The sequence below is a fragment of the Diceros bicornis genome, chromosome 8, assembly GCF_020826845.1.
Source record: "Diceros bicornis minor isolate mBicDic1 chromosome 8, mDicBic1.mat.cur, whole genome shotgun sequence".
Lineage (NCBI taxonomy): Eukaryota > Metazoa > Chordata > Mammalia > Perissodactyla > Rhinocerotidae > Diceros > Diceros bicornis.
Window position 1 is genome coordinate 40,928,957 of NC_080747.1, and position 26,970 is coordinate 40,955,926.

Sequence of the window (26,970 nt, forward strand, 5' to 3'; positions counted from 1 at the left end):
TAAAAAAATCTAATGAGACCTTCTGGCGCTTAAAAAAACAGAAGAAAAACATCGACATAATATGGGGACCCAGAAAAGCAGCTGGCGAAATAAAAGACACCACATTGCAACATATCAAAACTCCTATGACAGGAAAAATAAAAACCCAAATCAGAAAGAAATCCAGGAACTAGGAACTACTTGCTCAGTGGAAACAGCCTTAACTGCATGGGGGCTTGCTCTACTTTTTTCTCTTTCAAGATTCTAGCACCCCTGCCCGCTGGCTTCAGACCACATCTCCTCCCTTACTCCAGAGCAGTGGAGGCAAAGAAGCCCCTCCTTAGGTCATCCCACCAGCCTCCCCCCTCCTAACTCCAAAATTACCCTCAATCCTGTTTCTGCCAAGGTGGCAATTGTCCCAACACAATACCACTCAGTCCCTGGTCTCCTACAATCAGATTAGGACCCACACAGTACTATTCTGTACCTCTCAAAAACCACGGATACTCAGATTTGATTAAACAGGGCAAAAGTCATCATCTCACTGGTTTTCAACCTACTGTAAAACCAACTCCGTGGAAAAACACAGCTGAGACTATCACTTTAGAATTTTTCATACATACTAAAATGAAAAGGAAAAGAATCTAAGGAAATAACCAGATTAACATCAAAGATTACAAAATGCTGTGTAGGATTAAAATAGAACATGAACATCTTCTCAGGACTGGCTGTTGGCTGGTGTGTCGTGTACCCAAGAGCAAGACAGATGCTCTGCCATGCTTAACATGACATTTCTACGTATGCTAAGATAGAACATTTCCTATTTTTACATATTTTAATCTACTTTGACACAATTATGTAACAGGAGACAAACCTCTTTTTAAAGAGAAGCTGGAACATTCCTGAATTACCATTTGAAGTGAACATAAATGAAGCTATTAATAAATTTAGACCTCACAATGCTTCCACAAACTAGGAAATGGCCTAATTCTTTTTTTCTCCATGGTCTGCATTTGTATTTTCCCTAGCCAGGGCAGAAGTGCCATGACTTGAATAACTGTCTTCATAGAGCTTAAGCAGAGGCCTGTGCACAACGGCTAAAAAAAAAATGTATTAAAATTAGAAGTCATTATCTCATCAACACAATGCTCTCTATTTCAGCAATTCATCCTTCCTTCTTCCATTCTTTTCTCTTTTACTCAGCATTTCACTTTTACCCAGACACCCTTCACTAACACTTGACCCTGATCCAGTGGACAATTCCTGGGAAAGAAAAGTAAATAACATTCACTGAGTGTCCACAAAGTACCTTCGCCTCATGTCAGGGTCTTCAATAGGAGCTCTCATTGATTCTTCACTATAACCCAAGAGGTAGAAACCATTATGATCTCCATTTTACAGATGGGGAAATGGAGGCTCAGAGAGGTCAAGTAACTTGCCCAAGATCACACAGCTAGTGAATAGCATAGGCGGAACTCAGACGTAGGTCTGATTACTTCAAAGTCAGTGTTCTTTCACAGACGGCACTCACTCACAGAGAATATTTCCAGCTTCCCCAGTGGAAATTACTACCTATCACACCTGGGCACTGACAGACTCAGAGCAGTTGTTCCATAAAACCAGGTGCTTGTGAGTTAACACTTGATGTCACTTAAAACCTCCACCCCAGAGAGAAAGGATCAAGTGAGGAAGAAAGCTCACAAGGGTGGTGGGTAATACTGCCTTGCTAACTGGTCATGCCAACTTACCCAGGATGCAGAACGTGCTAAGTCTGGCCCTATACAAGGGAGCCATTGCTGAGCACAGGTGAAATGAGGCCAAGGAATCTTGGGATAAACTGGTCACAGATTTTCCCCCACACCCTGCGCCTGCTTTGGGCCCCCCTTCCCCGCCACCGAGTTACACTGTTAGACAGTTCCTGGTGATGAGCTGGGAACACTTCTAAAACTCTGCTTGTCCTGATGCACATTGAAACAAAGGCTGCCTGAGGAGCTCAGCCAGATGACAAAGGGAGAACATAGAAAAGCAGATTTGGCTACAAAGGCTAATAAAATGACTCTGAAAGTTATGTGTGCAAAGGAAATCCCTTAAAACACAGGGGAAAAAATGAGAATCTCACCCAGTAACGCAGTAATTGTACCCTTTTACCCGGGACAACTCAGACTTTCAATAACTGGCTCACATTTCCCCCTCCCCAATATCTGCCACTTTCAGTAACTAAGGAGCATGGACAATTATTTAAAAATCAGTAAGGATGAAAATGGCAGTGGAGTTGCTTCAAGTACTCTAAAACATTTGGTGAAAATAATATACTTTTAAATACTTACGTTGACCAATCCAAAGTAGTGTTCATTGATTGGAAACTGCTCTGGACCAATGTCTTTTTCCAGAGCAGAGGCATTGGTGCCCTGAAAGAGAAAAATAACACAAGTTCTATTGCGTGCAAAATAGACAAGAAAGCAAAATGATACTTGAGCGAGTCCACCAATGAGACAAGCATCTCCCCTGGTCACCAAGGTGTTCGGTGAGGGTCCTGCTGAAAGAACAGGTGTCAGAAGTATACCAGTAGATGAGTGAACAGTGTCAGCCTTATTCCTCCCTTTATCCAACTTAATTATCACCTTAAACCTGTTCTACCCGGCTTCAGTTATCCCCTATTAGGAAAGGAGGTCTGAGACAGGCAAGGGAGCAAACTAGCACCAAGAACTTCTGAATAAAACATTTTAAGCTCAGACAGCTGCAGCAGCTTCTGTAACACTTGGTGGTGTACAGAATCAGATCACCACTTTCAAACTCAATTTGTTCATTCTGATAAAGATTTATCGTGCCCTCACTATGTGCCAGGCACTGTTCTAGGCTCTGACGATAGACCAGTGGACAAAACAGACGTGGATTCCTGCTCTTGTGGAGTCTGCATCTTAGTGGATGAAGACAGTCTGAAAGAAAGAGAAAGTACATTGGACAGTATATTAGAAGGTGACAAGTACAGTGGAGAAAAATAGAGCAGGATATGAGGATGAGGACTCTGGGGAATAGGGGGTGGAGGAGAGGCATGGGGGGCGAGTAGAGGGTAGACAGTCGCAGCTTTACATAAGGTGGTCAGGGAAGGCCTTACTGAGAAAGTGAAATGTCCAAGGAATATTGTGAATAATAGAGAAATACAATTTAAAACCTAACAATTCCCAAATGCATCAAATTGGTAAGCCATGTGGACCCAAGTTGAACACTCCAACATGATAATAATAGTAACAGTTACTGGGCACTCCCAAGGCGTGCCAGGGATTGTGCTGCTATTCATTCTCACAACAGCTCTATATGGTGAGTACTATTAAAATCCCCATTTCACAGACAGGAATTTAAGGCTCAGAAGGGTTAAGAATCTGCCCAAGGACCACAGTCAGTAAGTAGGACTTGGACCCTGGAGTCAGACTCAGGAGCCCACAATCTTAATCAAATGCTATGCAGAGCAGTCATGTGGAACAAAACCCTTTACTAACAGTGGTCACCGGTAATACCACATTGATTACCATTCCTCCCCAAGGCTGGGGTGAGTTTGCTTGGATCAGGAAAAGAGACCAAAGACCAGTCCAACACGGTAAGTAGCTTAGGGGGTGGGTAGGATCCGGCCCCACGTGAACCCGTGGCTCCATCATCATTCTGTATCCTTTTCACGTTCTCAGCCCATCACGGAAGACAGCTCACAGAATCTCAAAGATTTGGGAGATAGGTATTTTAAAAAGAAAAAGAAACTGTTATGTTTTATAAAAAATAAACCTGCTGCTGCTACTCATTCCGGACTCAAATAATTAGCATCTCCTGTCTCAGGAAGAAATGGCCAAAAAGTGGGCTGAGAACCAGTCAAAATGGTCACGTGTCAACAAGCAAACATTAAACGCAAAATAACCCAATTCTAAGCAAACAGAACCATAGAAGAAACAGCACATTCCATCCCTTTAGCATAACATAATACAATCCGTTACACTGTTCCACCAATCTAAATTCCTTTACCCGTCATCTGGGACTGAGTTCAGCGGTTGTCTGTGTGTATAACAGTTTCACTACATTTTTGTGGCGGGGGCAGGGAGGGGCAGTTTCATTGCCTTCACAATAATATGACGCCATGTATGAGGCTGAATTTTTTAAGTAATGCTATATTACAGCAGGATTTTATGATACAGACAAAAATCACTAAAAATTTTCACTAAAGCTAAATCTCAGTCGTAAATCAATGTAAATAATGTGTATTAAATATACTCATAGCCATTTTTGAAGCAACATTAGAGTATATGGCTTAGAGCCCAGGAGGAATGTAAGATATAAAAGTATAGCACATGGAGACAGATCTCATTAAATCTTTCTTTATGAGGTAGCCATACATTCAAGTTAATCCATGATTTTTGCTATTTGGGAATTCTTGCACTGAGTCTGCTTTTTTCTACCCATCTTAATATTTTCCCATGGGAGGGGGTGTTGGGGGGATGACTCATACTCAGGACTGTGACCCAGGCAGCAGTGTTTACGAGAAACACCTTGGATGAGAGGCAGGGACCCCGGAGGCAGTGTGGGGGGAGCACCCACACCACAGCATGGAGAAAGGAGCACCCACACCACAGCACGGAGAAAGAAGAGAGTGAGCTAACAGCGTCTTCAGCGAGTCCTGGCGTCCCTGAGGTCAACGCTTCCTCGCCACCCTTCAGGTCAAGCTTGCTCCTTCTCTTGCACAACATCTGCACACACGAGGTCTGGAAGGGTCAGGAGGGGAGGTCGGCTGGGCCCTGGTCCTCAGTGCTGCTGCCAGGCCACTGCCCCTTCACCCTTTGTCAAAACATCTGCCCTGGGGCCTGCCCGGTGGCACAAGCGGTTAAGTGCGTGCACTCCGCTGCGGCAACCCGGGGTTCACCGGTTCGGATCCCGGGCGCGCACCGACGCAATGCTTGTCAAGCCATGCTGTGGCAGCGTCCCACATAAAGTGGAGGAAGATGGGCATGGATGTCAGCCCAGGGCCAGCCTTCCTCAGCAAAAAAGAGGAGGATTGGCATGGATGTTAGCTCAGGGCTGGTGCTCCTCACAAAAAGCAAAAACAACAAAAAAACCCAAAACAGCCCTTCTGCAGCCCGTGCCTCCCAGCACTGTACAAACTCCTTCCTTTCTCCTTGTCTTGGTTGACCCCCCCATCACAGAAGGGCTACCCTTATACCCTACCTCCTGCCGTCATCCTAGGTGGTTCCAATATCCATGTGGAGGAGACTTCCCACACCCTACTCTCTCAGCAACTCAATGTCCTCTTTTCCAACTGTTTTTTATTCCACTTCACTTTGTTATATTCTACTCCACTCCAGCTCCTCCTCCCAAAGACATACCCCGGATCTGGTCATTACCCTACAGTCTGCCCAGGCTTGGCTCTGCCTCTGTTTCCTTAAGCATCCCATTACAGCTACACTTATACCTCGCCGGAATCGCTCACTCCTCCACTTGCTTATTCAGCTTAGAGTCCATGGATCGTGATTTCAATTGCTCTTATAAACACCCTTATCCTGTCCTTTGGTCACACCACATGGCAAAAAAATAACCCAGTAGGAACCAAATCATTCACCTTCTCTGATCATATATCCAGACAGATGTGCAATGCTGGTGGGAAAAAAGTCACACAACTGAATTGACTGGATTCATTAGAATTCACCAAATTCAAGCAGCCCTCAACATGCCCCACACTCCAACAACATTTCTCTAGTGCACTCATTCTCCACTTCACAGTGACTATTTCCAACTTTCCCCAAGCTCCTCAAAACTTCAACATCTCCTTTGCCCTCTCACTGGCCTCCCATTCAATAGAGGAAAAAAAAAATTAAACCAGCAGAGAGGAACTCCCTTAATTTCGCACTCCCAAACCTCCAAACCTATGTGCCTCCCTCTGTTAACGATGGAGATCTCTCTCTTGTCCAAGAACGATCTCTCCTCCACTGTTATATCCTTCCCATCAGAATTTAACATGCGTGTCTCTCATATTAAAAATACATACACAGACATTCTCCCACACATCTCCCCAGTTTATCTTTATCATCTCCCCTTCGCAGCTAAACTTCTTTAAACAACTGTCTATACTGAAACATTTACAAATGAATCAGATGATTTCTAAGATTCGTTTCAAATAATCCAGTGGGGAGAAGTGGGGGTGGGGATAAAATTGTGTAGCTGAAACTGAGTGGTGGGTATGTGGGGCTCATTACACTATTCTGTTTATACTTTTACATACAGCCATATATCACTTAATGATGGGGATACAGTTTGAGAAATGCATCCCTACGCGATTTCATCATTATGTAATCACAGAGTGTACTTACATAAACCTAGATGGTACAGCCTACTAAACACCTAGGCTATATGGTACTAATCTTATGGGACCACCATCATATATGTGGTCCATTGTTGACTGAAACACTGTTATGCAGCGCATGACTACGTATACGCATAGGCAGAACAATGGTTTCCCAAAGATGTCCATGTCCTAATCCCCAGAACTTGTGCATACATCACCTTACATGGCAAAGGGAAAATCAGGTTGTAGATAGATCGAATTTGCTAATCAATTGACCTTAAAATAGAGGGACTGCCCTGAATTATCCAGTTGGGCCCAATGTAATCACAAGCATCCTTAGAAGTGGGAGACAGAAGCAGAACCATAGATCAGAGTGACGCCATGTGGGAAGGACTCAACTTGCCTTTGCTAAAACTGAAGATGGAGGAAGGAGGCCAGGAGCCAAGGAACACAGGCAGCCTGTAGAAGCTTAAAACGCAAGAAAACAGAGTCTCCGCTAAAGCCTCCGGGAAGAACGCAGCCCTGCACCACCTTCATTTTAGCTCAGATTTCTGACCTCCAGAACTGTAATAAACTTGTATTGTTTAAGCCACTGAGTTAATGGCAATTTGTTACAGCAGCAGTAGGAAACTAATATAGTATGTTTGAAGTTTTCCATTATATTCTCTAAGATTTGTCTTTACTTCCTCACCTCTACATCTCTCCTCACAACAGCCCCTTCCGGATTCTACTCCACTTCATCCCTGATGAGCCCCAACACTGCCAACCCCAGGGGGCACTTTCAGCTGTTGGCTTTCTCTGGGTGCTGTCCAAGGCCCTCTCCCCTCTCTGTTGGCTCCAGGCAATAACCATTCACACGGCTTCAACCAGCAGCTACAGGCCAACCATTCCCAACTTTTTATCTTCATCCCAGAAACCTCACTTCTGAGCTCATTCACAATGGATGAATACCGATATTTCCACTTGCTAGTCTCACAGGCCCTCAAAATCAATCCACTCAAAACTAGGGTTTTCACTTCTCCTTTCCTCCAAATGCAATCTTTTCCTAATGTTTCCCCATTTAGAAAACGACAATGCTGCCCTCCTCCTGCTTCATGCCCAGCAACCCCCTCTGCCTTCTACACCATTCATCAGTGTCCTATTGATTTACTCTCCTTAAATCTCTCAAGACCATTCACTTCTCTTTCACCTCCCACCACCATCCAAGAGGCCAGGCGCCTAGCCATCTCTCATCTGAATTACAACAGCCTCCTAAGTGGCCTCCAACACCCACCTTACCCACCTCTAACCCCACTGTCAACACAGCAGCAAAAGTGCTCTTTCTAAATACGAATCTGCTTTAAATCCTCCAGTGATTTCCAGTGCTGTCTCCAACGTCATCTCTCGCCACTCACTCTCTTGTTCACTTGGCCTTCACAATGGCCTTGCTTCTACTCCTCGAATACCTCAAGTTCCCTCCCACGCATCACCTGAACGCTCTTCCCTTGCTGCTTCACCTGGCTGTGCCCTATCTTCCTTCTCCAGGAGTTCACCACTGGCCTACCCCTACATTCAGCTAGGCCTTGTGACAGAAAGAATAATGGCCCCTCGAAGATGTCCACACACTAATCTCTGGAACCTGTGAATATACTGCCTCATGTGGCAAAAGGGACTTTGCAGGCATGATTAACTTAAAGATCTTGAGATGGGGGGAATTCCTGGATTATCTGGGTGGGCCCAGTGTAATCACAAGGGTCCTCACGAGAGAGAGGCAAGAGTATCATAGTCAGTGAGGAGATGTGATGAGAGAAGCAGAGTTCAGAGAGATCTGCTACTGGCCTTGAATGAAAGAAGGGGCCATGAGCCAAGGAATACAGGCAGTTGCTAGAAACTGGAAAAGGCAAGGAAACACTTTCTCTTCTAGAGCCTCTGCAAGGTGTGCAGCCTTGCCGACACCTTGATTTTAGGACTTTTGACATTCCAGAGCTCAAAGAGAATAAATCTGTGTCATTTTAAGCTACTAAGCTTGTGCCAATTTTTTACAGCAGCAACAGGAAACTAATACACCCACAGACAAACAACCTCCACTCTCCACTCACGGCAACCTCTACGGCATCCATACCTAGCTGCAAGGGAGCTTGGCAAACGTGGTCCTTACATGAGCAGCCATGATCAGTTAAATTAGAAATGGAGAATGGCTACTGAGGGAACAACCAGCAGTCAATGTCTCAGATGGTCCTCAAAGCCAAGTTTGTAACAGAAGAAACTTAGAAACAACTTGAACTGGTTAAATAATTATAGTAATCCATATGATGCAATACCATGTAGCTATTTTAAAAAGTAAAGTTGCTCTGTAGGCACTGCTAAGAACATTTGTCCAAGATACAGTGATAAGTAAAAACATGTTAGAGAGTAACAATGTGCTGGATAATACTGGAAATGTCATTCATTCAATCAACAGACACTGAGCTCTGCTTTGTGCCCAGCACCACTTACATCCGAGGGGCACACGAGGAACAGAGCAGACCAGGCCTGCATTCAACACCTACATTTTAATGGAAACCCCTTTAAGAAGACTTGAGAAATTATTAACACTAGTCACCAGTGTCTGGGAGCGGGGCTGGGAGATAAGGAGGTCACGGAGGGGCTTTTCATTTTCTCTTCTCAACTGTTTGAATTTTTTACTATGAGCATATTATTATTTTTGTTATAAAAAGTTAGCAAACTAATATCCTGCAGAACAGGTATCTAAGGCCCACAGCACGCACCTCAGAGCTGTATTTGGCCATTTTTTTTTCTTCCCAGTATGAATTTGCCTTTGATTTCAGTCCCTTCCCCTCTCCTGGCCTCTTCCTGGCTGAGAGGTCGGGTTGCTGATATCCAGCCTCCCTACTGCTCAGGGTGGCAGAGAGAATCAAGCAAAACAGGGAACGTTAGTAGCATGCTGTCAATTGTAAGGTGCATTACAAACCCAAGAGCCTTCACTCTACTGCTAGACCCAGCACAGTGGCACAAAAGGCAAATGGGAGGCGCTGAAAATAATTGTTACATGACCAGATGCTGGACAAAAACTTATCTATGGCGGTAAATCGCAGGGTCTGGGGGTGTAGGAAACATGGAGTTCTTATTTCCATCAGTAAAAAAATTGGTAACCTTTGAAAAACAATGCACCACACTTTATTAAAAATAGAATCTGGGCTGGGACAAGTTCCCACAAGAAGACTGTAATGTTAGCTCTTCAAAGCACTTCTGAGAGCAATTCTCTGACTGCCGAGGGCTGCCACAAAAATACAAAACAAACGACAAGAGTCAGGGAGGATGAATCATACATGCGTAAGATGGGAATAGAAAGGCATTTCTTTTTAAAGTCATTTTAAAAGCAATTTATAAGGAAAACATGTTAGAATTTCTTCCTTGGGGGGGAACAAAGGAGACAGATCTTTGCTCAGGGGGATGACAGAATCCGAATGATGGCATTGCAAGGTCTACAAAAACCAATGAGAACATTGCCATAATATGCGAGAGCCTAAACAAAAAACCCAGACACCAGGAAGAGTCCTTGGCGATCAGCTAGACCATTTCACAGGTGATAAATCCAAGGCCCAGAGAAGTAGACTTACCTGCCCAAGATCACCTCAAGGTGGCCCATTTTTCTGCATCCTAGGACAGGCAGCCTCTCTTTCAAGTTTGTGCAAAGTAGAGAAGGGACACAAGAAATGCCAAAAATAACACATAAGGATTTCTAAGTACACAGAGAATAAGTCATTAATTATAAACCGAGAATTAAAATATATGACAGGAGAGGTGAATGTCGTCACTAAAACCACATTTTTAGGTCTGTGTTCAAAAGGGTATTCTACTTATCAGCCGTTTTCAAAGTACATAAAGGACTAGTTTTCAAAAAGACTAGTATTCCCAGACTTCTGATGACAAAAGGTCATTCCTACAGCCTTACAGAGAAAGTGAAGGAAAAATGAAGTGATGCAGCCCAAGATCTCAGTATGTGCCAGGAGCTGCTTGCCAGAATTCACGGATGGTTAAGGAGGCATTATGGCCACTGGTTCCCCAGACATAACTAGTAATAATAATAGATAACTCATAAATAGCACTTACTGTGTCCAGTCACTGCTCTAAGACTTGATGTGTATTTTAATCATTTTCATCCTCACAATAACCCTATGAGGTGGATATCATTATTGTCCCCATTTTAAAGATGAGAAAACTGAGACACAGAGAGGATAAATAACTTCACACAAGTTCACACAGCTAATAAATAGTGGAACTGGGTTTGAACTCACACGATCTGGCTCCAGAGTGTGAGCTCCCAACCACTATACAATACTGACTCTCAAGGAGGCAGAGTCCCCTCAGAACCTCAGAATTGCAAGAATTCAAGAACTGCAGAAATTAAAGGGGTCACAAAGTTGTACAGGTGAATCCCCACCTCTGAGGCACTCGTCAAATATTCCAGAATGAGGAACACACATATCCTTTTCTGTGAAATCTCCACAGAATACTGCAACCTATTTAAAGAAAATGTAAAGTTGAGGTTGGAAGTCAGGAGAAACTCAAGATGTAGTCAAGAAGAAAACAGATTTTTTTTCAAAATGGTTTCAAGAGCTGTGAATCTTTATTCAAATAGGAAAAGAAAATAATATTAAGTTTAAAAAGGCAGAAAGAAAACAGCATCAAAAAGTAGAAATGAATTCTAAGGAGTAAACTATTTTACACTTAATAATGGAATAATGTGCAATCTTACTGCCATGACTTCTAAATTTTTGGATACTGACAATAATATAACAAAAACAATAGAACAGAGAAAGAACCTACCAGAAGTATGCAGAACAAAATGTGTTAATATATTAATATAGCTCTTCTCTTGGTGTCAAGATTATGGTGGGCGAAGGGGCACAGGTGAATTGGCAGCAATTATATATCAGGAAAAAAATTACCATTATTTTTTATCCAAAGAAAGCTGTAAAATATGTTATACCTCCAAAAGAGAGAGATGCAGATTGCAGTTCAGAGCCTCTTGATTCAGAGCTAGTGTGGCCAGTTCTCTGGCCCCTCAGAGCTGTCCCCCCTTCCCCCTCTCCTCCTCATCATTTGGCTTCAATATCACTTCTTCAAAGCTACCTTTCCTGACCATTCCCTCCCACAGAACCCTGTATTTAGCTTTATACAACCTATCACAATTTGTAATAACATACTTATTTGTGATCACTCAACATCTGTTTTCTCACTGAACTACAGGTTGGCAAAAGACAGTCCATGCGCCAAATCTGGCCCACCAACTGTTTTTGTAAATAAAGCTTTATTGGAATATAGCCACAATCATTCATTTACTTATTGTAGCTACTTGCACAATACAACACCAGAGCTGAGTAGTTGCAACAGAGACATTATGGTCCACAAAGCCTAAACTATTTACCATCCAGCCCTTTACCGAAAAGCTTGCCAACCCCTACACTAGACCACAAGCTCTATGAGGACAGGGATCATGTGTGATTGGTTTGCCAGGACCTAAGAGTATCTGGCATATAAAAGGCACTTAAATTTGCTGAATGAATTAACTTGGGAAATGGGAAGAGTAAGTAGTGTGTGCCACTCGTTGTTTGGAGACCTTCACGTCTGTATGTTCATTTAATCTTGTCTACTAACCCCAGGCAGATTACATTTATTATCCCCATTCTCTTCATGGAGAAATGGAGGAAACTTGCCCAAGCTTACTCAGCCAGTAAAGGCAGAGCCAGGACACAAACCCAGGCCATTCAGCTCCAGAGTCTGAGCTCCTGACCCCAAGACAGGGGAGATGATCTTTTCATTCATATCTTTCGTAATTCCTTAGCTGCAGATGTAGGGACTGGGCAGAGAGCCAGGACTGTTTCTGGGCATGTCCTCATTGGTTGCTGGCCATATGACCTAACCACTGGGTGCACAATCCTCAAGAGTGGCTATGGATGCTCGTCCTGCTTAGACAGCAGACAGGTCACCCAGCCCCACAGAGCACAATGAGCAAAACTCTCCCTCCAGATAAATCACTAATGGGGACTCATTACCCCCATTTTATAGGTGAGACAAATGAGGCTAATGGAGATGAAGTAACTTGCCAAGGTCAAGTGTTATATAAGGCAGAAGTCAGCTGTGAACCCATAATCTTAGTACCATCACGCTACAACTACAACTCTTGGTTCAAGAGTGCTCACCCACCTCCCATTCCCCTCCAGGCTTTCACAGGGAGCCAGTCACCCAAGGAAAGCAGTTACAGGGCATTTTCATTCTGTAACATGATAGCATGTCATTTCCATGCCTTTAATGATATTAGGTAGGAAGAAATAACTGAAAAAAAACTCCACAGGACTTCATTTAATGATCATAACATTCAAGCAACAACATCCGCTACTGAAGAAAGATGACATTGGGATAAATAATGACCCTAAGTCATCACAGGAAGGGACCGTAAAGAGCAGTTAGAGACTCCAGCTTGTAAAACAACTCTCCACATGTCTAGAGATAGCATAACAAAGTCCTCAAACAAAGATAAAATTTTAACTCAAAAGCAGAACAAAGAATCCTGGGCCTGTGTCTGTCTTCTAGCTGAAGGTGGAGAAGGAGGAAATATTCATTCACAGTCACTGAACTCAGTGAGCTAGAAGAACCTCATTCCCAATCCAATGTTTTGCAAAGCCACCACGATGCCTCCTCGATTATGGGGTCTCTTAAGCTCCTACTTTACCCAGAAGTACCACTTCCATCACTTCTCTGAAAAGCAGCATGGGTGGCAAGGGATCCTGGCAGAGCCCCAGGTCAACAAGGCGAACTCTGCAAACTTGACTAATAGGGTGACTTCGAGGATTCCCCACACCCTCTCTCTCTAGTTCAAGCTCAAGGTCTTCACCAGTGGAAAACCAGGGCACCAGCACCCCCCCCTCACAGCATGGGAGAACTGCCTGAATGTGTTTGCATGGCAACCCTGCCCTTGGGAACCAAGCCCGTCTGGATCAGCACAGTCGTGCGTCGCTTAACGACCGGGACACGTTCCGAGAAATGTGTTGTTAGGCGATTTCATCATTGTGCGAACATCATAGAGTGTACTTACACAAACCTAGATGGTATAGCCTACTACACACCTAGGCTCTATTGGTACCAATCTTATGGGACCACCATTGTATATGGGGTCCGTCGTTGACCGAAACGTCATTATGTGGCGCATGACTGTATTGCACCAGAGATATTTTACTCTAATGTAGTGAAAACATCCTGTAATATACCGATTGTAAGATATAAAATTCTGTGTTCTCTTCTCCCATCCCCAAACTGGGTGGCAATGGGAGAACAGAGATGCAACAAGGGGTTCCTTGCAGCAACGTTACTCAAAGTGTTAACACTCTGCCACGAGCTCAGTTCACAATGAATGGTTAGTGTAATTTTGTATCTGTCGTTTAGTAATAAAAAAATTGGGGTTTGTGTTTTATATATCTTTGGGGTTTTTATTCCATTTTGCTACTAATTCTTTTTTATTGTACTTTACAAAAATATCAGTCCACAACAGATTGAAAATAAAAATAAAACTGGTCCTTCCCAACAGACTTTGAACATAAGTGCCAACAGCAAAACAGTTAAATGAAATTGAGCTTGTTTTCTTAAACGTGCGAATAGCTGCTCAGGCTCACTCCTAATAAGAGAAATGCAAACTAAAAATATAGTGAGACACCATTTTCCCCCGACTGGCAAAGATCAAAAGGTTTTTGGACAGCACACTGCTTTGGAAAGGCTGTGGGCAACAAGAGCTGCACACAGTGCTGGTGGAGGGCAATTTGGCAAAACCCAGCCAAGTTACAAATGCAAATCAATTTCTAGGAAGTCAGCTAACAGACACGCTACCATATACGCAAAATGATGTATGGACAAAGTTGTTCCCTGCAGCCTTGTGTATAAAAACCAGAGACTGGAAAACTACCTTCATCCCCATCAGTGGGGGCCTGGTTAAGTGAATTCAATACATTCAAGAAAACTGAATACTCTGTGGCCATAAAAAAAGAATGAGGATGCTCTTCACTTACTAGAACAGACCCAGCTCCAAGATACAAAAAGCAAGGGGCAAATCAGGACAGATCAGTATATGCTATAAGTACTGTCTGTGTTTTTAAAAACTAGGAGAGAAATATAAACATATTTGCTTATATAGGCAAAAGATACCTCTAAATGGAAGCAAAAGAAACTGCAAATATTGACCAATGCCAGAGACAAGAATTGGATGGCAGGTATATTTTCAACACATATCCTTTTGTACGATTTGAAAATTCTACCATGTGAACTCACACTACCTTTTCAAAAACTTTATTTAAAAATTTTTAAAAAAAGAAAGAAATCAAACTTAGCTACTCCAGGTATTTCTCACTTAGAAACACCTAACTGTGTACACCAAATAAAACAAAAGGGTATGTTATATGCTTATTAGATGACTAAAAGTCTTTTACTATATGAGGTGCCCTCATTATCAGGAAAAGCAAAAACACTGTATTCTGACTGATGATTACAAAAGTGCTGCCACACACCAACAGCGCTGCATCTTCCAACGACACCCTCAGTGGGAAATCACAGCTTTCTCCTCCTTTTGTCTGCTCCACGCGCTTCCCCTCCCTGGTCTTGTCTCTGATTAGAAGCCACAGCTAGATGACTACGTACTTGCTCATCTCCTTCTCAGCGCTGCTCACCAGAGGAATGGTTCTTAACATCTCATAGACCCAGAGAGGCCAAAGTCACCTGCCCAATGTCACGAAAGCTACAAAGTGGCAGGGTCAGGACTGGAAGCTGGGACCTCGGATCCCTAGCTCAGGGCTCTTTCCATTACATTGTTTGGACTCCTTTGCTAGTGGGAAAAAGAGGCGCACTTTAGAAGAAAACAGTAATAAAATGGCCAGGCACTGGGCTAACCACTAGATATAACTGATTCCAAGTGAGCCCCACAAGGCCCCAGGGAAGGTAAGTTCTCTCATCACCCACATTAAGGATGAGAAGCAGAGTCTCTGAGAGGTCGATAATGGCAAACTCTCACACCAAACCAACAGCGGTGTGGAAACTCCAACCAGATCACATCCACGTGCCAATCTGCCTCCCAAGGAAGCTCATCAACCCGTAATCTGCAAACCAGTTTAACAATGCTCCTTCAATAGCCAGTCATTTGAACCACGATAAGGAATCTCTTATCTGAGCCAATGTCTCCCAAATTATGGGCTGTGAATCCTGGAGGAAAGTGCAATAATCTTAGGTGGCACAAGTATGAACATTTTTAACTTTAGCAATTATGTTTTTGATATAGAAAAGCCTATACCCAGCACCAGCTAGTGGTTTAAGATTTGGTCCTCGCACCACTGAGGCTCGGTTCATCTCCTGGTCAGGGAACCACACCACCCATCTGTCGGTTGTCATACTGTGGCAGCTGTGTGTTGCTATGATGCTGAAAGCTATGCCACCAGTATTTCAAACACCAGCAGGGTCACCCATGGTGGACAGGTTTCAGCAGAGTTTCCAGACTAGACAGACTAGGAAGGAAGAAAGACCTGGCCACCCACCTCCAAAAAAATTGGCCATGAAAACTCTGTGAATAGCAGCAGAGCATTGTCTGATATGGCACCAGAAGGAGAGAGGATGGCGCAAAAAGACCGGGCAGGGTTCCACTCTGCTGTACACCAGGTCACTAGGAGTCCGACTCCACTCAACAGCACTAACAACAAAGAAAAGCATATAACTAGCTCATCAAACCCATTACTTCATGGATGTCTTAGCACAGAATGAGGCCAAATTAAAAGAAGGTGAACAGATCTTAAAAAAAACACTAAATACATAAGTTTAGGTGGTTCAAGATATTATGAAAACCATGAAGGATGACAAACTGACTGAGAATCACTGCTCTAAGGATCTGGATCCATTCCATGGTTTTTCTCTAGAGGAAGAAAAGCTTAGGAATAATAGGTACCACCCCCAGCATACAATATACACTAGTTCTGAATGTCACTTTATTTTTACTTATTTTATTTTTATCTGCATTCCTCCCTCTATACCACACGGCCTCTCTCAGATGCATGAGGCAGAACCCCAGTTACTAAAACATCCTGAAACCGTGCATTTAAATGGCTGCGTCCTGCACTGGCTTAACTTTCAGTTGACCACAAGCCTACTTTACCCTGAATAGCTCCAATTACACCTCTAATAGATAGATTAATACCGAATAATTATTTTGAGCACCCCCCTCCCACTTTAAGAAGTGTCTGACTCGGGAAATAAATTAGAGAGTCTCCCTACTACCCTGTCACCAGCTCTAGTGCAGAGCTGTTTGGGAGAGAGCTGTGGGCCTCTCTCTCCCCTGTTCCTCCCCACACGACAGAAACAGAGAGAGAGGACCCCCACTTCCCCAGCACCTGCAGTCAGAACCACACCGTGTGGTGAATTTTGCCTCTCCTCTTGCCCAACCTCCTTCCCCAATCCTACTCCTCCCAAAATGCCCACGAAATGCAGCCAGCAGGTCAAAATGAAAGCAGAATTCCACTGGATCTTGCAATACCAACAGCTCTGTGCTTTGAGCCAAATGAAGGAACATATTAATTTGCCAAAAGTGTGAGAATAACTATGAAAAGTAACATGCGCGAGGGCATCACAGCTCACAAAATGCTTCCCGTAGGCAGGATCTCCTTTGATTCTCCCAAAAAAGCTGTGAGGAAGGTATTTCACGGTCTGCCTTTTTGTGTTGTAAAGAGATGAGGGGAACCAGGCTCTGAGATTTACCAAGCAGGACTCCAAACCCCAAACTCCTCTGCTTTAGGGCTGTATGAAAGAAAGAAATTATTTTCCTTTTTTCCCTAGGGCCTTGCTCCTCTAAGTGTGTTCCCCAAACCAGGAGCATCTGGTCACCAAAGAGGTTGCTAGAAATACAAAACCTCGGGCCCACTCCAGACCTACTAAATCAGAATCTGCATTTTAACAAGATCCCCAGGTGATTCCTGTGGACATGAAAATGTGAGGAGCACTGCCTTCCTGCAAGGCAATTCTTCCACTCTACCAAGCTACATCTCTTCATTCACGTATCCCATAATTATTTACTGAGCATCCACCACATGTGTGCCAGGCACTGTGCTGAGTGCTGGGAAATCAACAATGAAAGAGAAAAATATAGCATCTGCCCTCACCAAGCTGCCAGGCTAACACAGTGGTTCCTCAATCTTGGACGCTCATCAGAATCAGCCACAGGACTAAAAAAACAAAATTGCAGGTGCCTAAAACCCACCCCAGACCTAAACTACCTCCTGGTACGGTCAGAAACTCTGCAACTGGGGCCCTAGAAGCTCCAAATCAAAAAAGCTCCAATTCATGCAACCACTTCAGAGAGCAATTTGACAGTACCTAGTAAAGCTGCAGATGGGCACACCTTAAGATCAGCACTTCCGGCTCCAGGACTATCTCCTGGAGAAACAGAGGCACATGCGCAAAGACGACAGGAACAACAGCATTCACTGCAACACAATTTCCCAGTTGGAAACTATCCAACTGTCCCTAAATAAGGGAATGAATAAGCAGACCACGGTTAACTCAAAGAATACTGTTCAAGAGCAGTTAGAATGAATCACCTAGATCTCTATGTGTCAACATGTTTCAAACACAATTGTTGAGTAAAAAAAGAGTTGCAAAAGGCTACATACTTGTACACACACACAAACATTGATATACTGCTTATGGATTCATAAACATGCATGGTAAACACCATACCAATTTCAGGAAAATGGTTAGTTATAGGAGGCGGGGAGAAGAGAGAGAGAGCGGTGGTTAGCGGTTTTTTTAAGGTAGTATGTCTAAAAAAAGATCTTAACCAAATATGACTAAATTTTAATATCTGTTAAATCTGAAGGGTAAGAATTTGGGTATATAGCATATATTAAATTACATTCTTCTTTCCATACTTTTCTGGATATTAATGTTTTGTGATTTAATTATTTTTAAATTTCTTTTAAAAGCTTCACAGGTGATGTGATATATAGCCAGGGTTGGCAATCCCTGTTCTAGGAGCATAAAGTAATAAAAACCTAGCTATTTGATACCAAGAAATACATCTACAGAATGGCAATGATCTATAGCTCTTGAAGTTAAATTACTACGTTAAATAATTTTACACAGATTTTTAAAAACTTTCATGTAGCCGATAGTTTCTATAAGCAATATTTTTTAGGAGGCCAAGGATATTACCCAAGGAAAGCAATATTTCTCAAAGTGTGGTCCACAGGTCACCTGTAACAGAATGAGGAATGAGTAGGAAGGATGAGGGAATACTTATTAAAATGCAAATTCCAGGGCCCCACTTTAAACCTATTTAATCAAAATCTCTGGGGGCAGAACCCTCGAGTCTGAATTTTTAATAAGAGAATGCACATGTGGGCACAATTCTTTGGTACACTGAAGAACCACTAAAGTATAACATACTTTTAAAGTTATTGTTAATCATATTTTTAAAATCATACATGTCCGTGTTCAATAAGGTGACATTTGTCATACTCTGAAAATTAAAGTGCTGGGAATGTTTTCTAAACATTTGAGATAGAAATTCTACAAGTACATTCAAGCAGATCCGGATAAAAACTGGTTTCCTGCACACAGCATCTAACCCGAGGACAAAGAAATGTATTTTAGGAAGAAGAACATAATTTCACATTGCCTTTCTATAAGAACTTCAAAAGGCAACTGGGTAAACAGGAAAACTCCACAAGTCCAGCCTTGCTGCTGTTCTCACCGGAAGAGGCCCCAGACACGATTTTCACCAAAGTCAAGTTCAATTACACAAAGCTTGAACAATGCAGCTTGAACTGAGGCCTGGCTAGCACAGTAATGTATCCCGAATTTACTCCCAACACTCAAGATACCTTCCCGATTCCAGAATACTACTTTCGCCCCAAGTCTTCACTTGTTTCACCTTAGCATTTCCTCAACCTATATCTTTCGTTCCATCCCCATCTTTCTTGACTTTTTCTTTGGTCTCCCTGATTTTCCCCTTCATCACCATCTTTTTCTGTATTTCCAGACAAAACTACTGCAATCCTGACTTTCAAGCCCTGGAAAACGGCTCCAGAGCCCCTGGATAAAAAACAACCCAGCACAATAAACACGTGACAAGATGTTCAGTCTCACTAGTAAACAGGAAAGTGCAAATTTTAAACCACGAAGATACCACTTCACGCCCATCTGACTGGTAAAACATCAAGTCTTTGATGTTTTGTGTGATACCACACAATTCAGAGCATGTGGCGCAACTGGAACTCCCGAACACTGCTGGCTGGAATGCACACGGGCACAACTGCTTTGGAGAGCAACCTGGCAATGTATCAGAGGGGCAAGAGGAAGGCTGGACCTACGAGTGGAAAAGTGAAGCTTCCTGAACCAACAGGGTTTCCCACACCCACGCTCTTAAAACTCCCTATAGTAAATAATCATTCTCAGAACTGTGGTAAAATTCCATGTAGAGGACTTATAACACCCCCAAAATTCTAAGCAACAATCTCGGAACTGAAACATTCCAAAAAGCCTTTAGTGCCAGGGTTGGTTGGTGAACCAGAAGCGATTTGTCTCAAGACAGTTTTCACTGGTTCATTTTTGGGTAGCCTTTTCTCTTAAAAGATCAGCAAGGCCTTTCAAACCCTTAGACTAGCATTTGGTTTCACCACAACCTCAGGTTTATTATAAGAAGTTGCATTAAAATATTTAAGCCAGAAGAGTAGACTAAAAGACACCATCTTTTACAACTCTTCCACTCAGTTTGCTTTGGGCTGGCTCCATGGGTAAGCTAGAGATAAAACTGCCAAGAGATATCTTTCTGATGATACCACACAATTCAACACCATTGTAAAACCTCAACTCATTCAAATTAACTAGGCAGATTAGGCTGGGGGAAAAAAGAGACATGTGAACCAGAGAAATTTCTCTTAATTGCTAAGAGAATCAAAACTGAGAATTGCTTTCAATTACAAGCCAAACATACCAAAATTCCACATTAGCGAAAAATAAATAGGTTTTATTGTATGGGTGAACTGGAACACACAAAGTTGATATCCAGAAAATGGTATTACAACCTTTAATTCTAACTACATTTTGGCATTCAACTTTGTTTTCCCCTAGGATTCCAAGAAAAACAGAGAAGAATCTAGAGACCTAATTGTCAGGTCCTGACCTAACACAAATGCCTACATATTAGACCTGACAGGCCAAAAGAACAGAATTTTTCTTTAAACATTAACTCACCCCACCTCAGGCTGCAATTTCTGAAATCTGACAACAATTGGGGCAGACCCTCACATGTGACTTTAACCTCTCCTAGCTGATACACTAAACGTGCAGTCTTCAATTATCTTTGATTAGTGGGAAGCAGGAGTAACATGATAGAGGAGAAGCAAGTTATCTCTTTTCCCAAATTATGAGATTTATATATTTAAAAAAATTTTTTTTTTTTGTGAGGAAGATCAGCCCTGAGCTAACATCCATGCTAATCCTCCTCTTTTTTTGCTGAGGAAGACTGGCCCTGAGCTAACATCCGTGCCCATCTTCCTCCACTTTATATGGGACACTGCGACAGCATGGCCTGACAAGTGGTGCATCGTGCGCGCCTAGGATCTGAATCCGGGCCGCCAGCAGCCAAGCACCTGCACTTAACCGCTACGCCACAGGGCCGGCCCATATTTTTAAATAATTCTTAAAAAAATCTTCCAACTATTCTCCAAATACTTGCCTCAGGTAAGTAATTGATTTACCAAGATAAGATGATCCGTATGAAAATCCTCTAGCTTTGTTTCAAATGTTTACTAACTTTTCTTCCCTTCCTATCAAGGTGACTTCATTTATTTAAAAGGATTCAAATCTAGCACTCACAATGCTGTCCAGTAATACGCTGGGATTGTTCAGTGGATGCTAAAATGTAAGTTCGACACAGTGTGAAATGAGATAATTAGGTACTCAAATCCTTGCTACCCAATTAAGAAATGTAGATTTTTATAAAGACTCTAAGAAATACTACTCACTAAGAAGCTTGTGACGACCAAAAAAACATACATCAGTTTTACCAGTCAAGAAAAACTAAGGTCCCAAGAAATACAACAATTTATCAAAAAGCCTCTATTAGACTCATGCTTAACTGGAGAGACACCCAATGGTACAGATTCCAGTTCTAAGTTACATTGACTATAATCATATTCTCATATAAAATAAAAAATAGTCAACCTTTGGTCAAATACAAATTATACTCAAGAAATGTCCTGCTGTGTTCATCCATCTTTCCTCTGTACTGCTTCTGCAATTGAGTTCAACCTTCATCTGTGTGGACAGCACACTGTACTGAAACTGTTTCATCTCTACCAATGTTATGCCCACAAGACAAGAAACCACTGAGCTACCTGGGGATAGGAACTCCCTCATTCATTTATTAAGCACCTGTACATAGAATGTACCAACATTAACATGGCAGGTCCTCAGCAGATGGCCATTTATGGGAACTAAAAAGTAATCTACTTGACACACAGCATTTCCTCTATGCTACATCTTAAAGCACTGTTAACAAATGAAATTAAGATTAGATGATTTAGACTAATTTGCATCACTACAAGTCACACTTCTAGAGGGCACACTTGGTTTCTCCTAACAAATGCTTCCTCTTCAGAAAATTCCTCAAGCTCCTCAAACAGAAAACTTACCAAAAAAAAAAAAAATAAAACCTTCCATTTGCAGGGCCATAAAAATATGTAGGAAGTTTAATCCATTGGTCTGGACAAAAATCAGAAGATTATCAACAAGGGGCATTTCCTCATGCTTGGCAGCAGCTAGTGCATTTAAAAAATTACAACACACCAGCCAAACAAGCTTTACTATCTCTGAACCAGACACGCTGTGTGGCTAAGCTGACACGCCCTGAACGAGCTGATCAAGAATCACCATGGCAAGAATTTACATGAAAGTAAAATGAAAACAAATGGGAACTAGCATTAAACTTCCAATGGACAATAAAACTTCAGTGGGGAAGGGGACAAGTGGAGGGATGTGAATATTTTCCAAGACCCTCTATATCTAAAACTGGGACAAGAAATGTGAGGGAAAAAGGTGTTTATTTCTCAATCACATGAAGGATTTGCTACAAGTTTTGTTTCTGCTCTGCTGGGTCCTTTCTTGTCTGGTGGAAGAAACAAATCCACTTTTCAATGCTAGGTGTTGGTTTGTTCAAGTCTTACCTAGAAGAAGGATATCTTTTAACACGCTTTCTGGACACACATCAGCCTGTTTAAAATACGCCAAATGACCTTAAAAAAGCGCAATTGCCACTTGCTCTTACAACTCCTCAAATCAGCTGGCATCAAATGGAGTTAGGAGTGGAAAGGATCAATAAGGGCCCCAGAGAGATGCTAAACAGCAAGGGAGACCCACAGAAGACCTACCTGGAAACAATTCATCATCGAGTGAAGAATCTAAAGAGAGGTCCAATGAAAATTTACACCTGATCAGGTGAAAAGACAGCAGTCTCCTCATCACCAAGTCTTTTCACGTGGGAAGTGAGACTGGGAGGGACAGGGTGACCTGAGCAGTCTTTTATAAGGGGCGGGGTTAAGAATTCCCACCCCAGCCTTTGTGTACTGCCATTCAGCTTGGTTTGCATGAATGAACATGTGGGTTGTTTATATCAGTGGCTATTTCCATCAGGTCCAAGAAGGCATAATCTCCACTGTCCTTTAAACAACTGAAGGTGACATAATAATGAGAAAGATGATAATGATAGCTGACACTCACTGAATACTTGCTATGTGCTAGGCTCAGTAACTCACTTAAGACAACAGTCCTATCAGGTAGGAATCATTATCATCCCCTTTTTACAGATAAGTAAAGCAAGACAAAGAGAAACCTGTTCAAGGACAAAAAGCTAGTATAGGGGGCCGGCCTGGTGGTGTAGTGGTTAAGTTCACATGCTCCGCTTTAGAGGCCCTGGGTTCGCAGGTTCAGATCCCAGGTGCGGACCTACTCACCGCTTCTTAAGCCATGCTGTGGCAGGCGTCCTACATATAAAGTAGAGGAGGATGGGCATGGATGTTAGCCCAGGGCCAACCTTCCTCAGCAAAAAGAGTTGGATTGACAATAGATGTTAGTTCAGGGCTAATCTTCCTCACCAAAAAAATAAATAAATAAATAAAATATACTTTAAAAAAAAAAAAAAAGCTAGTATATGCCAGAACCAGGACTTGAATCCAGGAAGTCTGACATTAGAGCCCAAACTCTTCACAACTTGCTCAAGACACAGTGTCCAAATAGGAACGTAAAACTCTCCACTTACGAATGACTAGTTCCTCACCTCACCTGGGTGATGATCCTAAATTTGGTACCTTTTTAGGGACTCCATATGAGGTGTCAACTCTCCAGACACAGTACTGGCCTGCTCCTCTCACGTGCTCCCTCCAGCCTGCCTCCCGGGCTGAGTTGTATTGGAAACAGGTTGTGACATCCTGGCCAGGTATGCCAAGAAGCCCCAGCTGCACTGAGGGCAAAGAAAAAAAAAAAAAAGCTGGAGGCTGGCTTCCTCTTGGGACATGGTAGCTCTCAGGTTTCCAGCCTGCTTCAATCCAGAGAGGTGTCACCACACACAAGCAGGACAGGAACACCAAGGGCTGGAACCGTGCTTCACTGCCCTGTAAGCCTGAGGCCACCCCAGCAGGCACAAAAGAGAATTAGAGCTGCTCCGGTTTCACAGCTCCCCTCAGCAGCTGGTCACAGCAGAGAGAGAAACTGAGAGGAAAGGCATCCCCTTTTCACTGCACCAAGCAACATTAATGCCACCAGACAGGAAGGAGGAGACTCTCTCTGCGTGAAGAAGGGAGGAAAAGAGAGGAAATGGAAATGCTCCAGGAGCCACCCACCACCTCTAACTGGTCCTGCGCCAACACGTTTGCAGCTATCACTACCCTGGGATGCCCCCGCATTTGCCCTGCTGGCCAGGGCAGTGGCCACATCTCGCAGTGCTGAAAACTGAAGCCAGCACCAGTGGGTCTCAATTCCACCCCTGAGCTAACACATGGCTCCTTAATGCTCCTTTGCCATGTGTTAATCCTGCAACAGAATGTGGAACAGAAGATTTAAAAAGCTGTGTGATGGGGGAAGGGCAGCCAGAAGATCACCTTACCCGCAGGCTTCTCCATCAGGCCTCCTCGAATTCCCTTTAGGAGCCTGTATTATTAGCTTCAAGGGAGGTTTCCCCCCAACTGGCATTAAAAGAGCACGTGCTCCAGCTGGGGGGAGGGGAGCTGTGGTGGGGGGGCACCCTGGAGCTAAGGCAAAGCACACAATCTCTCACTCTGCACACGAGGGCAATGCCTTACTCCAGGAGGCAAGCTGTGCTCCCTGAGGCTCTGATAGGTGGGGGTGCCAGCAAGGTGCACCCCAGGGACTCAAGGGCTGGAGGCTGTTCCTGCAGAAACTGAAAAGGAAGGGAAAGCAATGGGAGAAACCCAAATTAAAGTGACCACCACGTCATGGACCCAGTCCCTATCAGAGTCCAGTGATGTCCCCTTGCTGCGTCCACGCCCACCAGCCTCTGCTCGGTCTACAATGGATCAGGCAGGATAACCCTGGAGACCTCCTCCACGCCCACAGCCAGCCTACCCTTTGGGCCTCCAAATGTTACTGCCATACAACCTTGTCCCTCTTTCACAGATAGGGAAACTGAGGCATCGAAAACAAATTCCAGTGCTTTCCCAAACCTGGTAGAAGTTCACTTCTCTAACCACAATTTTGCACTTTTTTACAGCTTTAGTTCATTTCAGATTTCTCCAGATACACCCATTGCCCTTGCATAGTGAATTTTAAATACAGTTTAAGGAATGAACTCAAAACGAGATGAGGGCGGTCAGACCGTCCAGCAGGGCTTTATCTCCCGCAAGCACAGGATGGGTGCTCCCCATTCCAGCTTATCTCCCAACCCCCTCCCCCGGGACGTCCGGGTTCGGCCCCAACACGCTTCCACCGCAACCCGAGGGCGGAGCACAGCGGCGCGGCCCGGGGACCCGCGGGCGGGCGGGCTCCCAGGTCCCGGGGCTGAGAGGGGGCGGGGGGCTCGGGGCCCCTCCCCCGGCCGCTCCGGGGGCTGCGGCCGGCCCGCCCAGCCCGGGGGCCGGGAACTTCTGGCCGCAAGGCGCGGCCCCCGCCCCCCCCTCGCCCCCGCCCCGCCGCCGGGCGTGTGTGCCGCTCGGGTTTCCCTTTCTTTGCCTCGCCGCGACCCCTGAGGCGGCGGCGGCGGCCACTCACCATATTACAGATGGAGGCGATGTTTCGGACAGTCATTAGTCTAAAGGTTGCAGCGATCCCACACCGCCATCTTTATAAGGTGAAAACAGGACTGTCCATGGTGGAGCGCTCGCAGGGAGGCCGGGCGGCGGGGAGGCGGCGGCGGCGAGGCGGCCTGGGGTCCGGCTTTCAGTTTGGCCGGGAGAGGGAGGCCGGGAGGGAGGAGGAGGAGGAGGAGGAGGCGGGGAGGGCGGGGAAGGCGGGGAGGGCGGGAGGGAGAGCGGAGGGCGGGGAGTGGCGGAGCGAGGGAGCCTGGGCCGCGGCCGGCGGCGCGGGGAGGAGGGGAGGCCCGAGCGCGCTGCGTGCAGCCCGCGCCCCGCGCCCCGAGCGCTCCCGCCGCGCGCCCCGCCTCGGCCCCCGCTCCGGCCCGGTGGCCCCTCCACTCTGCTTCGCCCGCCCGCCTGCCCGGCCGCTGACCCGGCCTTTTGCTTTTCCGTTTTCTTTCCTGCCTCACTCTATTGGGGCTGGAATGCGGGGCCAGGCCCTCGCTCGCGCGGCTGCGGGAGGCGCAGCGCGCGGCTCCCCGCGCAGACCCCGACGCGGCGGCGGCCTCCCCGGCCCTCCTCGGGGCCCGTGGCGCCTCCGGGGAGCCAGGAACAGCGCCCGGCGTGGGGCGCCGAGCTGCGGAGGACCGCGGGCTGGGGAGGCGGGCGCCGGGCCCGGGCACGGACGCCCTGGAGAGGGCCGGCAGGGACACGGGGCCGTTTTCTGTCTTCACTTTTTCTTCCTTCCTGCCGCCTGTGCCCCCACAGCCCCGGGTTTTTATTTTTGGCGAGTGGAGAAGGCAAGGGGTAGGGGCTACTACGTCCAGCTTTGAGGGTTTCCCTGGGGTTCCAGCCAGCTGGCACCGGCGGGGACCCAAGAAGTACACGAGGTCAGGACAGGGGACTGTCAGGAAGCCCTCGCCAGCCGCGGGCCGGCTGCCTGGGGAAGGGCGCCGGGAGAGGAGAGGAATCTGGGGCTGGGCGGAGGCCAGGAGCGGCGCGCTCAGGCAGTTTGTGACATTAGCAGGTACAAAGGAGAACTCTCGGTTCTGAGCAAGGACTAGGGACTGTCCAAGGAGCAATTTGAACCGGGAAAGAACGAGAACCAAACTTTTCCGCGTCTTTAAGAAAAACATACCCCTTTCAGGGGCACCCAGCCTCTTTAGGTTTTGAGAAGGATGCTGAATCGGCTTACATACATTTCCTGCATAAAATGTGGTGGCTTCTGGCTCAGAGCGCGAATCTACACCATTTAGCAGATAGGTTTGTGTAAAGTGGAGAAGCCCATTTCCGAATGTGTGAAACAATTTACATACAAGGTCGCAATTCAGTGCTTTCAACAGAAAAGTACAAGTGAAAGGCGTG

At 44.8% G+C, this 26,970-nt stretch overlaps 1 protein-coding gene across 3 annotated transcripts in view; it reads right to left on the reverse strand.

The window, feature by feature from the left end:
* The window catches only part of USP46 (ubiquitin specific peptidase 46), a 66,210-nt gene extending 40,488 nt beyond the window's left edge, over positions 1-25,722 (reverse strand). For 2 of the 3 annotated variants that reach the window (XM_058547050.1, XM_058547048.1), the window contains exons 1-2: positions 25,583-25,722; positions 2,307-2,387 (exon numbers count right to left, since the gene is read on the reverse strand). In XM_058547050.1, the coding sequence (XP_058403033.1) occupies positions 2,307-2,387; positions 25,583-25,618 (117 nt within the window). In that variant the 5' untranslated portion in view covers positions 25,619-25,722. Of the gene's footprint in view, positions 1-2,306; positions 2,388-22,731; positions 23,407-25,582 lie in introns of those variants that run through there. The other variant, XM_058547049.1, reaches the window with a different exon arrangement.
* Between the last annotated feature and the right edge of the window lie 1,248 nt (positions 25,723-26,970).